The 14,680-nt window shown below is 36.6% G+C and overlaps 1 protein-coding gene across 1 annotated transcript in view; it reads left to right on the forward strand.

The window, feature by feature from the left end:
• The first annotated feature begins 617 nt into the window (after window positions 1-617).
• The window catches only part of LOC150081444 (uncharacterized), a 173,641-nt gene continuing 159,578 nt past the window's right edge, over window positions 618-14,680 (forward strand). Inside the window, exon 1 of the mRNA XM_090379850.1 lies at window positions 618-990. Within this exon, the coding sequence (XP_090235976.1) occupies window positions 709-990 (282 nt within the window). The 5' untranslated portion in view covers window positions 618-708. The remainder of the gene's footprint in view (window positions 991-14,680) is intronic.

A 14,680-nucleotide genomic window follows, 5' to 3' on the forward strand; every position in this document is an offset into this window, starting at 1 on the left:
TAATAAGCGAGGAAACCGCTATACTGCCACGGAGGGCGCTAGAGTTGTATGGTTTTATCTCTTGGAAACTCGGATTTTTCCTCTAATAGCTGAAGTCGTACAGCCTTAGTTGCTCTGGCACACCATTCACTTTTTCTCTCTGCTAATACAAAAGAAGTATTCAAATTTACTTCCCAATGATATCATATTGTGGGTTCATTAATGAGCGTATAAAGATTTCTATATTTTTTTGCAAGATATAATCAGCTTAAAGCGTAAAACCTGTAATCATTTACAAATTATATTAAGATAAAAATAGCATACCGAAATCATCAACATATTTTTTCAGCTTTTTAAGTGGTTGTAAATTTGTGTGAATTAAACTACACGGTTATTAATGAAACACTTTATCGATCAGTCGGTTTCATAGGTTGCAGTTACATCGAACATGGAAGGCTTAAAAATATTAACGTGAAAACAAAATTTATAAACTGTTGCTAAGTTAGCGTCTTCTAAGTTTTACCAAATTGAAGACATTGTCCTCATTCGATTTTTTATATGATCAGGTAGCACCAGGTATCCCGGACACTAACCTCGATCCAGGGCGTGCTTAGGAATTTCACCTCCATTATGGTGGAGGAGGTGGTAGGAGTTGTTAGTTTTGGCCCTAATATGTAGGCGAAATTAATTGTATATTATTCTCTAATTGCTAACAACAAAAGACTAGGGATGAGTAGAAATATTGCTGTGTGTACATCGCGAGCACAGTACAAAAATTTAAGTGAAATTTTGAGGAGGATAAAATTCTTGTACGGTGTGTCTGTGGACTTAATTCCAAGTTGTGAAGAGACTGGTGTTATCATACCAACACATGAGCGGATACCTGCTGCTGCAGAAAGCGCTATGACAGCTGGATCAGATGCTTCTTCCGGAAGTGAAGGATCACATCAAAATGTACAGATTTCTTTGAGTATAGGCAAAGGTGAGGGCCAGCATCTAGAGAAAGCAAAAGTAAGTGAATTATTAAGTAAATAATATAATTAGAGTTTAACATATACTTAATGGATAAAGATAATACTCTCCCAAATAATCCGGTACGCTATCAGCAGTATATTATCATTGGTAAATAAACCTAACACAGTTACAGAAAAACGGTTGTATCGATAACTTTATTTATGTAAGCATTTGTATACGTGTATATTTGCTAAATTTGTAGTTCAGTGTTTTTTTTTTTTTTTTTTTCTCTGTAGGAATAATTAATATTGGAATTCATCAGATTAACGAATAAGGTTAAAACAAGTATTTACAAGTACTTTGTGAAAAATAAAACACAAAAATACGATTGGTTTTAAAAAGAAAAAGACAAATGCCCTGCGTTATTTTATTAGATAGAAATATAAACACACAACTATATTTTAAGCTTTATTTTCCAAGTATTATTTAAATTACTATCAATAGTTTTTTTGTCATTTTTTATGCAGTTCGTGAAATGATTGTGTATATTACATAATTTTTCAGAAATTAATTTTGGTGTTTACAATACTGAGTTAGGATTACTGTTTGGCTGCTGTGTCATTAGAATTTTGCTTTTCAGTATGAATTATGTTAATTTATTTTCATGCTTCACTCCTCATACTTTTTAGATGTTTTGCTGTTCTATCTTTTGTATACAGTGCATAGCACTAGACAGTTGTTGAAATTGCTGCTTGTGCAGTGTGACTAAAGGATTTATAGGAAAAAAGATGCATCAAATATATGACCAGTACAACCCATAAAATATGGCTGATTTCAAGTATCAAACTAAGAATTAAAATTATCTGCTGTAGTAAAAAAAATAATGAATAAATAATAATCATAAAATGAATAAGTAAAATAAAAAATAAGTAAATTATCCAGTTATAGTAAAAAAATGTAAGAATAATTATGTCTGAATATTACTTCTAAGGGGATCACATTAAAACTGTTTAAGAAAAAAAAGTAAATTCAAATATCCCTTGGAAGGCTGTTGATATCAGAGAGAGAGGAGAAACTCCTATAACATTATCTTTGTATACAGTGTCATCCAGCTCAGGATTATCAATCAATCGATAGTCCTAAGATGGTGATATTGAACTATCCTACTCACTCAGTATGCACACACTAATGTTCTTTCCAACTCTAAGACTGACTATTGTAAATTGATCACCATTAATTGAATGCTATTGCTGCCAGTGAGTTAAGTCTAGATTTTTCACCTGATAGATTCCTTTAGGAAAGTACTCTTAACTATATACATGGTGGGCCATATGGCATAAGACTATTTTGTTATTTTTTTTTATATACATACTTATAAACAAATTTCTGTTTTTCATGTTTTGGGATGGTAAAATAGTTAATCGAATAATAGAAAACTGATGCAAATAGTGAAGTTATGTAATATGAAAGTGAAAGTTGTTACGAGAATGTGCAAGGATAAATGTTATTTAAGCACCCTAAAGTTCCATATTTACAGAATGGTGAAAACTTTTGATAATACAGGTGATATGGTAGACCAAGAAAAATTACAAATAAAGTTTATTCTGGTAATTTATAAAGCAAGCCATTCTAAGAAGTACAATGAACCAAAGATATCCAAAACTGCCATAAGTGGGATCTTAAAGAGCACTGACTTCAGGCCCTACATTCAAACTATTCTAGCCTTTCAATGAATATGATATCACAGGGACACAGAATTTGCAGAAAAGTTTCATGCAGTGAAATATAACTGCAGCACTTCCCAACCAAATTTTTTTGTTGGGAAGTGCTGCAAATGTGGATGTTTTGGTTTTCAAATTAAACAGACATTATTGTTATAACTGTGCATTTTTAAAGCTTTTTCAATTCAGACTGGGTTTGTTAAGGAAAAGTCTTGTCTGACAAACTTGATTGGACACTATGATGTGGTTACAAAGGAACTGGATGCAAAAAATTATTTTAATATCATATACTTGAATTTCAGAAAAGCATTTGATACTGTTATACATGGAAGACTACTGTACAAATTGGAGCAGTATGGTATTAAGGGCAAGTTGCTACAATGGATAAAAGGATGGTTGAGTGGGAGAAGACAGAGTGGTAATCAATGGACACTGCTCTTCGTGGACTAATGTTATTAGTGGAGTCTCTCAGGGTTTGGTGTTGGGCCCACTGTTGTTTTGTATATTTATCAGTGATATTAATGAAGGTATATCAGGCTTAATGTCCAAGTATGCAGATGATACAAAGGTTGGCGGGGTTGTTAATTACAGTGATGGCAGTGTGCTGCTGCAACAGGATCTATAAAAGTTGGGAAGATGGGCTGAGAAGTGGCAACTGAAGTAACTGCATATGGGTAGAAGAAACCCCAGAGAAATGCACCAACTGTGTAGTACTACACTTAGGGTGGTAGAAAATGAAAAAGACCTGGGAGTACTTGTACAGTCAGATATGAAGTTTTCTGAGCAGTGCAGACAGGCTGCCAGAGCAGGTCTTGGGGTATTGTCAATGATATACAGGAATTTTGCTAGTAGGGGAAAAGGAGGTGCTTATCCCTTTGTATAAGGCAGTGGTCAGGCCACACCTTGAGTACTGCGTACAGGTTTGGAGGCCTCATTTTAGGAAGGATGTAGATTTGCTTGAGCGAGTACAGAGAAGGGCAACAAGATTAGTGAGAGGAACGAAGTGGTCCTCTTACCAAGAAAGGCTTAAGTTCTGCAAATTGCAGCATATGGAGACTAGGCACCTGTGAGGTGATCTGATTGAGGTGTATAAGGCCTTGAATGGATCGAGCGGGCTCAATTCTGAAGGGATTCTTCCTCTTGCTCAGATTACGAACTTGAGGAGGCATGTGGGCATAAATTCAAATTGAGGAAAGACAGTTGTAAAATAGATGTGTGGAAATTTGCCTTTAGTCAGTGGGTAGTTGATTGCTGGAACAAATTTCCTTCTGTCATTGTGGAAGTTGATAGCTTAAATAAGTTCAAGGAGGAATGGGACAAACTTTTAGAGGGAATGGATGTGTGAAATTTTTTTTTTTTTTTTTTTTTTTGGCTGATGCTACATAAGCTTGCTTTCTTGCATCATATGCCTTTACTACTACTACTACATCCTTATTATTATTGTTATTATTAGCCATATGGTGCAAGAAAGCCTGAGGCTTATGCTGCACCAGCCAAAAAAATTTTCTGAGTTACCCTGAGAAACAGCGAGAGAACAAGAGTCAGAAGTAGAAGGGAATCACCAAGAAAGAGAAGAACAATGATATCCAGCTGAAGACCCTGGGTGTGCCAAGCCCATACCAGATGTGAGCACCTTGGGTTCAAATTGAAAAAGAAATTCTTGTTTGGGGAGTAATATTTCCTGAGGAAATGCTTAGGCTTTTTCCCCTTGATACTACAGATATTGCAGATAAGCTTGTAAGTTTTATAATCATGTTTAATGATTTTATCTATCTATTTATCCCTTCAATCAATTATTTATCTATCAAGAAAAAAATGCATATTACTTGCAGAATGGTGCCTCTCACTTATTCTCCTACTGTACGATGATGTCTTGATGAAAATTTCCTGTAAAGTGAGTAGATTGTTATAGATCTGCCAAATGGCCATTTGGTCTGCACTTAACTCTCATAGATTTTGTTGATGAAGTATTGTTCTAAGCAATATGCTTATATAGTGTATCATTCTAAACCTTGTTTAGAACAATACACTATCTAAACATATTACTTAGAACAGTACACTCTTTTACATAATATACACTAAAAACAATAACTATAAAGGAGTGTCCAAAAAGTAATACAGCTTTTTATGTTGAAGGTTGTCAAAATGGCCATTGTTTTGACCACTAATCATATTGACTTTGACTTCCTAGTATATATTTGTAATGATGAATTATGTGCCTCTATATTAAATAAATAATCTGGTATTAGTCAACTTTTATACCTGTTAATCCAAATTTGTTTTTTTCCTGGGAGACTTCCATTCAGAGGATTGACATTTTATATGTGAGTCATAAAGGTAATACCACATTTCACCTCCTGATGTAAATTTTTTCTGAAATCTTCAATCATAATCACAATTCTTAACCAGCTCTTTTGAAAAGCCAACTCTTGTTTTCATCTGATCTGCTGTTCCAGACTTGGGAATGGAAAAGTGGCATAATATTTTTATGTTGAAAATATTAGGTATGATGACTTAACTAACACAAGAAGCTGTCTTCAGTTTTACTTGGTGATTAGTCTAAATAATTCCTCCAATTCAGGTGGTAGGGTGGTCATTAGTTTACCTTCAAGGACTTTCACACTTTGTATCATCCTCAGCAGGGATACAAGAAGAAACTTATACTGGGGAAGTGAGATCTGTATTTTTTTATGAAAACCTGAAACATGAGAGGTATTAGAACCTGTAGTACTTAATACCATGCACGGTACTAAGTACTACAGGTTCTTGAGACGACAGGAGATACTTGTTGACATTAGATTTGAATTCTTGTAAATAATTAAATAAATATCTGTTTATACCCTAGATGGCCAAGGCCAGGAGAGTTTAGAACTTCATTGTTTTATTGCAGCTAACATAACAGCACAGCAGTTAACAAAGGGATGCACACATTTTGTGGCATCATATGGGTTTGACCTTGTAATGTGTGAATTTGTGTCCACACTTCTTACCCCAGGACTGCAGCCAGCCCTTAGATTTTAATTTCGAGGAAATACATGTGAAGGAAGACTGTTACCAGAGAATAAAAGTAGAAGGGATAAATAAGGAAGAGGAAAAGTTGATTCTCAGTTTTCTTTGATTAAGTTCCACAACCACTGCCACCTAAAGGTTCTTTTACTTGAAGATTCTTAATACATGATGAAACACTGCCAATAATCATATCAAGAATATTGCTTTCTCTTGTTGTCTTTCTAACATATTGGTCTAGAAAGCAGTCATCTAGCAAATTAAGAAATGTTTTGCTATGTGGGTCTGCTGACCCACAAGTTCCAATTGATAACTGAAAGTTAAAATGTCTCATGATAAGACATTCTAATTTGCTGGTCCACTCTGTTTGTCTGTACAGTTTATTATGCTTAACACAGTCATTTGGCCTATGATAGACTCTGGCTCTGACTTTTGTTTTCTCAGTGTTTGTCACATCAGACTGACTCACTATTACATCAAGAACCTGTCTTTGTTGGTTGTACTGTTTTGGAGTCTGTGTTCTTCTTAATTAAAAACATCACTCCTCTCCCCCTTCTGTCATGTCTGTCATTTCTATACATGTTATAATCATCATATTCACATTCTGCATACCCACTGTCAGAGTAACATGAATGCCAGTTTTTATAATGTCAGCATTTGATGACTTAACCACTACTTCAAACTCATCAAATTTATTTACTATACTTTTAACATTAGTGTATAAGCAAGTAAGTGTATATCTGTTTGCATTTTTAGTATTTCTTACATACCCTATGTAATTGCTAGTTCCATGTAGACCCAAACATTCTATGTAATGCTTCCCAGTCTGCTTTTCAGGCTAAATGCCAAAACAGTGGCAATTCAGGAATACATTTCACCTCTGTTTGCAGCTGCCATTAAAGTATTGTTCTGTTTATCCCCCTCCAATGGTCAGTTTTCTGACTCACCTAATACTACTTGGACAGCATCAGCAAATATTTTTACACCTCTTCTATTTAAGTGTATCCCATCAGTGTAAAAATTGTCCATTTGCTAACGAGCATGAGCAAAATTTTACCTTGTGTGCCTTGCACAATGTCTCTAGTGCTAAATTAACTTACAAGGGTCTCATCATAAACTCCCTCCTCTTGTGTTGTGGCATTCCAAACACTTTCAAATTTGATCCTAATATCACTCCCAAATATCATCCCAACAACAGACTCAGAATACCTGTCCTTAACATCATTAGTACCAACATGTTCAATAATATCACATTTTGTGCCCTTAAAAGATGATAGTTATTCTACAATATCACCATCTTTTGCTCCTGGCAGAAATACCCTGATCCTATTCAAACTATCCTTATTGCATTAAATATTCCCTTTTTCCCTGACAATAGTCACCAAGAATAACTGCCTCCTGTGGGACCAGCACATCCTGCATGATGGTAAGCTCTAATGTTAAGGTAGGCCATTGAGTGTTTGAATCCCCTAATTTAATGCCTTCAAGGATAGTGACCATATTCTTTGAGCATTAAAATTTGGACAACAAAATGCTAAATTTCTGCTAAATTTCTGCTTAATTTCCTTACTATTTCTGCACTTAGTACACACAAAGGCACCTCTTGTACATTATGTCCAGCTACAATCTGCAGTGTATTATTATTTTTTTAATGAAACCCAATCATGAAAGGTATTAGAACGTGTAGTGCCAAGTACCATGCATGGGTTAAAGGTTGAGAAGACAGAAAATATTTGTCATTAGATTTGAATTCCTGAAGATTGTAATTATTGGGAAACACATGTGAAGGAAGGTTGTTCCAGAGAAAAGAAGTAGAAAGGATAAATGAAGATGAGGGAAAAATTGGTTCTTTGAGTTTGGAGGTGGACAGTGTATGGGTGCTGACTAGTTGAGGCACATGTTTGGACTGCTTTGTAAGATACCAGTGGAATTATACATGCCAATTCAGAAGAACAGCACCCATGTAAGCATATATAAAAAAAGGATGCAGCAGAAACTGAATATTTATGAGACAGAGTGGAGTGATGCCATAATAGATAGTTAATTAACTAACTTGACTGCTCTCTTTTGAATAGATTCAAGGACCTAGGGGAGAGAGAGAGAGAGAGAGAGAGAGAGAGAGAGAGAGAGAGAGAGAGAGAGAGAGAGAGAGAGAGAGAGAGAGATGTTTTGAAGACTCCATGTGGGAACAGTATTCAATGGCAAGGTGGATTTTGGATGTTTATAGAGTAGGTAGTTGTTTAGAAGAAAAGTAATACCAAAAGCAAAAAAGAAAACAAAATGTAAGTTTTTTTTTTTTTTTTTTTTTTTTTATTCAGAGGAAGATATGTTTATGCCAAGAAAGATTAGAAGTCAGAGTCAGTCAATAGGGATATGTGATCTTGTCTAGAAATCAGGGTCATTGAAGATGAACATAGTAGCAGTAGACTTTTTAGTGAAAAATACAACAGCATTAAGTTTTAGAAGGATTGAAGTTAACTTAGTTTTTTTTGCCAGATTGAAGAATTACTTGGAGATTGACATTTAAGGAAATGGTCGTGGATATGAGAATTTGAAGCTGTGTTTGCATGGCAAGGTTTTCTCAAACTGGAAGATGGAATATAGTGTGATATATCACACTATATTCCATGATGATATATCACAGTTTGTGTCATCAGTTCAGTTCATTGTGTCATGGTTCAGTTCTTTCCCCCACTCTTTTCCTCTTGTATATTAATGACCTTCCTCCATTGACTGGAAATCCTATCCATAGTTTTGCCGATGATGGCACATTGCATTCCACTTTCCATTTTGAGAAACCTTGCCCTGTTCAATGAGCTTCAACTTCTCAAAAATCTGTTACTAATTACTTAAATACCAGTTACTTAAATTCATGTAATTCTCCAGTGGGGCAAAGACAACTTAGTTGATTTCAACCCTTCTAAAACTCAGTCTTTTCTTATATCTCGCAAAAAGGATTCTTCTGCTCCTATGCTTATCTTTAGTGACACTCCAATTTCTAGGCAAAATGATATATCCCCTTTGGGGATTACCCTGACTTCTAATCTCTCTTGGCACAAGCACATTACAAATATTGCTTCCTCTGCATCTAAAAAACTTGGTTTTCTCTTTTGCTCTCAGCGTTACTTTTCTTCCAAACAGCTGCTCACTCAGTATAAATCGCAAAACCGCCCTACCATGGAATATTGTTTGCACATTTCGTGTGGTGCCCCCAAAACCTCTCTCAGGCTTCTTGATTCCATTCAGAAGAGGGTAGTTAGGTTAATTAATGATTCATCTCTAACAGAGTCTCTCCACTCGCTGTGTCTCATAGACATACTGTTTCTGCTGCATGCCTCTTCTACAGATACTTCCATGGGCACTGTTCTTCTGAATTGGCTTCTATAATTCCCACTCTCTCTTTCAAAACAGTCTGAACACATGCAGCCACCAGCCAACATCCATTTACTGTCCAACTTCAAACTCACAGAACCAACTTTTCATCTTCCTTGTTTATTCATTCAACTGCCGTTTTCTGGAACAATCTTCCTTCATATGTATTTCCTGAAAATTACAGTCTACAGAAGTTCAAGTCCAGTGTCAATAAATATCTTCTTTCGTCTTCTCAACCTCCAACCCAAGCACGGTACTAAGTACTATAGGTTCTAATACCTCTCGTGTTTGGGGTTTCCTAAAAAAAAAAAAAAAAATCACACCATTCCCTCCAAATGCCTGTCCAGTTCCTCCTTAAATTTATTTAAACTATCAACTACCACAACGACAGATGGAAGTTTGTTCCAGCAATTAACCACCCGCTGGCTAAAGGCAAATTTCTGCACATCGATTCTACATTTCTACATCTATCTTTTCTTAATTTGAATTTATGCCCCCTTAGGTTCGTAATCTGAACAAGTGGAAGGATCCCATCAGAATTCAGCGTGCTCAACCCATTCAAGGCCTTATACACCTCAGTCAGATCACTGCGCAGGTGCCTAGTCTCCAGCCACTGCAATTTGCAGAACTTAAGCCTCTCTTGGTAAGTGGATCCCTTCATTCCCCTCGCCAATCTTGCTGCCCTTCTCTGTACATGCTCAAGCAAATCTACATCCTTCCTAAAATGAGGCCTCCAGACCTGTACTCAAGGCATGGCCTGACCATTGCCTTATACAGAGGGACAATCACCTCCTTTTCCCTGCTAGCAAAATTCCTATATATCATTGACGAAACCCCATGACCTGCCCTGGCAGCCTGTCTGCATTACTCAGAAAACTTCATATCTGACTGCACAATTACTCCCAGATCTTTTTCATTTTCTACCACCTTAAGTGTAGTACCACACAGTTGGTACGTTTCTCTGGGGTTACTTCTACCCATATGCAGTACTTTGCATTTGTCAAGGTTAAACTTAGGTTTCCACTTCTTAGCCCATCTGCCCAAATTTTCTAGATCCTGTTGCAGTAGCACATTGCCATTACTGTCATTAACAACCCTGCCAAACTTTGTATCATCTGCAAACTTCGACATTAAGCTTGATATACCTTCATCAATATCATTGATAAATATACAAAACAACAGTGGACCGAACCCTGTGGGACTCCACTAATAACATTAGTCCATGAAGAGCAGCACCCATTGATTACCACCCTCTGTCTTCTCCCACTCAACCATCCTTTTATCCATTGTAGCAACTTACCCTTAATACCATTCTGCTCCAATTTGTATAATAGTCTTCCATGCTCAACAGTGTCAAAAGCTTTCCTGAAATCCAAATATATGATATCAAAATTATTTTTTGCATCCAGTTCCTTTGTAACCACATCATAATATCCTATCAAATTTGTCAGACAAGACTTTCCCTTAACAAACCCATGCTGTGTCTGAATTATTGCTGCAGTCTTTTCTAGATGATCCTGCAATGCATCTTTAACCAGTGACTATTATTTTACCCGGAACAGAAGTTACTAACTGGTCTGTAATTACTCGTGTCACCCTTCGATCCCCCTTTGTGAATTTGGGATACATTTGCACATCTCCAGTCTGTGGGGACCTCCCCTGAGTCCAAGGATGCTCTCATAATTATGGCTAAGGGTTTGCTTAGTTGCTTTGCCGCCTCCTTTAATATAACTGGATAGATCCCATCCACCCCAGGTGCCTTTCTTATGTTTAACTTCAACAATTTCTCCTCCACTTTGCTCTCAGTTATTACAAAATCATTAAGCACCCTGCTACAATTTGATAACCTGCCATTTTCAAACCTTAATAACTCCTCATGTGTGAATGTAGATGCAAAATACTCATTCAGTTTGTTTGCTATCTGAGCAGGATCATCAACAATCGAACCGTCGATCTCAAGTAGACTAATCAGATTCATCCCCTTTTAGAGTTTATATAAGTAAAGACATCCTAGCTGTTTTTCTTAGCATCCTTTGTGAAAGATTTCTTGTAATCTGCCTTCACCTGCCTAACCTCCTTTGTGACCTGATTATAGACTAGCTTATATCTGCAATAGGCTTCTGAGTCGCTTGATAATTTATATGCATCCCATGCATTTTTCTTCTCTGTCACGAGTCTCATTAGTTTATTTAATAACCATTTAGGCCTAAACCTTGAACAGTATTTCTTAATAGGTATGAAACTTTTAGTAGCTTCCACGATTAATTCCTTGAAAGCTTCCCACTTAGAATTTACTGTTCGTAACATCGTCAGTTGATCCCACTGTGCTCATACGGAAGCAAAAACCCTTTCCTTTACCCCTGATGGTAATTATATCTTTAAGTAAATCCCACATCAGTACACTGTGATCACTGCCACTTAGTGGTTCCTTTATCTGCAACTTCTTAATACACGAGTGATCACTGCTGATAACTAGATCAAGAGTATTACCCTCTCTGGTTGCGTCTCGAACATGCTGCAGCAGAAAACAATCATCCAATAAATCCACAAAAGTCTTACTAGTGTGTGAGTGACCAACCCACAAGTTCTAGTCAATATCTGGGAAGTTAAAATCCCCCATTATAAGACATTCTGATTTACTAGCCCACTCTATTTCTCTGTACTCTATTTCTTTCTCTAGTTCATTGTACTCATTCGAGTCATTAGGCTATAACACACTCCTACTCTTATTTTTGCTTTTGCAGTGCTTATATCACACGAAACAGACTCAACAGTGCACTATTCATCTATATCAACTGGATGGACTTCTTTTGATTTTATGTTTTTCTTAATTAACAGCATGACACCTCTTCCCTTCCTATCCTGTCTATCCTTTCTGTACACATTGTACTCCCCAAATTCCAATTCTGCATTCCTAATATCAATGTGACACCACGTCTCTGATATCCCAACAATATTCGCCTTTGATGTCTTGATCAACACTTCAACTTCATCAAATTTATATATTATACTTCTTGCATTGGTATACATGCAAGCATGCAAAGTGGGGGGGGGGTTGCTTTTTATTAAGAAGCATATTAAATCTAAGGCAGTGAATCTAGTTGATGTGGGTGATCAGTGCGATATTGAGTCAGTTTGGGGTGACATAAGCACTGAGAAAACAAAAATGAGAATGGAAGTGTGTTATAGGCCTAATGACTATGACGAGTATAACAAACAACTATACAGCAAAATAGAGTGGACTAATAAATCAGAATATCTTATGTGGGATTTTAACTTTCCAGATATTGACTGGAACTTGTGGGTTAGTTATTCACACACTAGCAAGACTTTTTTGTGAATTTATTGGATTATTATTTTCTGCAGCAGCACATTAGAGAGGCAACTAGAGGAAGCAGTTCTCTTGATCTGGTTATCTGTAGCGATTCCTCATGCATTAAGAATCTTCAGGTAAAAGACCTACTCAGTGGCAATGATCACAGGATACTGATGTGGGATTTACTTAAAGACATAACTACTGTCAAGAGTAAAGGGAAGGGATTTTGCTTTCATAAGGGTGACTACAGCCGTCTCAGGCAGTTTTTGTTGTATACAGTCTGACCATCTGATGATATTACCAACAGCAGATTCTAAATAGATAGCATTCGGGGAAGTAATCATAGAAACTACTAGGCTTTTCATATGCTGATAAATGCCTTTCAATGCTTATTATACCTAAATGGGTATCAGATGAACTGATAAGCTTCTGGCAGATGGGAAAAATGATTGAATGATATAAATTATCCTGTGATACAGAAGCCTATGGTAGATATAATCTAGTCTGTAATTAAGTCACAAAGGAGGTTAGGCAAGCTAAGGTAGATTACCAGGAGTCTCTACCAAAGAAAAGCAGCAAAGACTTCTTTATTTATATTAACAGTAGAAGGAAGGGGTTGAATCACATTGGTCCACTTGATATTGTTGATGATCCTGCTCAGGTAGCTGACACACTGAATAGGTATTTTTCATTTGGATTCATTTACAAGGAATTCTTTAGGGAAGGGAATGCTAGAAGTTTATCAAACTCTAAACAGGGAACAAAATGTATTTGTAATAACTTAGAGCAGGAGTGGCCAACTTAATTTGTGATGCGATCTACCTTTTTCCTTCAAAATGTGCCATGATCTACCATCTCAAAAATTTCATTGCACAAGGTGCACAAATTGAGATGATTGTATATTTAAAATTCGTCGTGATCAACCGAAATTAAATCCGCGATCGACTGGTAGATCGCGATTGACTTGTTGGCCAACCCTGACTTAGAGGAAAGTGGAAGAGAAATTGAAGCTAAACATCAAAAAGGTGCCTGTAGTGGATGGGATTTATCCAATTATATTAAGGGGGACAAACAAAGGAGGCAGGTAAACCTTTATCCATTATTATTAGAGCATCTTTGGATTTAGGGGAGGTCCCTATGGAGAGGAGAGGTGCAAAGGTATCACCATTTCACAAAACAATATCAGAAGGTGACAAGTAATTACAGACCTGTTAGCTTAACTTCTGTTCCAATATAAATAATTGAATTATTGGTACAAAGAACTAATGCAGTACTATCTAGATAGAAATCAATTATAATGCAGTCACTGTATACATTTAGGGGGTGATCTTGTCTGACCATTCTGATTGGATACTATGATGCAGTAACAAAGGAACTGGATACAAAAAATAATTTTAATATCATATACTTGGGTTTCAGGAAAGCTTTTGCACATAAAAAGACTGCTGTACAAATTGGAGCAGTGTGGCATTAAGGGCAAGTTACTGCTCTGGATAAAGGAATGGTTGAATAGAAGACATAGAGGGATTATTAATGGATGCTGCTATTCTTGGACTAATGTTATTAATGAAGTTCCTAATGGTTCAGTGCCAGGCCCATTGTTCTTTTCTATATTTATTAACGATATTGAAAAAGGCATGTCAGGCTTAATGCTAAGTTTATAGATGATATGAAGGTTGGCAGGGTGGTTAATCACTGCAATGACAGTGGGCTGCTTGCCGCATGAACTAGAAAAAGTAGGTAGATGGGCAATTGTAGTTTAATATAGACAAATATAAAGCACTTTATATAAGGAGCAGTAATCCCAGATTAATTTATTGTGTGGTACAACACTCAGGGTAGTAGAAAATGAAAAGGACCTGAGGGTAATTGTGCAGCCAGATATGAAGTTCTTTGAGCAGTGCAGTCAGGCTGCCAGGATAGCTCATGGGGTTTTGTCAAGGATATACAGAAACTTTGCTATCTGAGATGAGGTGATTATCGTATTGTATGAGTCATTGGTTAGGCCCCATTTTGAGTTATGCATACAGGTCTGGAGAGTCATTTTAGGAAGAATGTAGATCTGTTGGACAGGTGCAGAGAAGGGCAACAAGATTACTGAAGGGAACAAAAGGATTTCCTTACCAAGAATGGCTTCAGTTGTGCAAATTGCAGCATCCGGAGACTATGCACCTGTGACATGATCTGATTGAGATGTTTAAAGCTTTGAATGGATTGAGCAAGCTCAGTGTTAATGGCATTCTTTCTGTTGATCAGACTACACATGTGAAGAGGCACAAATTCAAATTGAGGAAGCAAAGTTGCAAGGTAGATGTGTGTGGAAGTTTGCCTT

The sequence above is a fragment of the Mastigoproctus giganteus genome, chromosome 8 (assembly GCF_048544385.1).
Source record: "Mastigoproctus giganteus isolate SK-2022 chromosome 8, ASM4854438v1, whole genome shotgun sequence".
In the NCBI taxonomy this organism is placed as follows: domain Eukaryota; kingdom Metazoa; phylum Arthropoda; class Arachnida; order Uropygi; family Thelyphonidae; genus Mastigoproctus; species Mastigoproctus giganteus.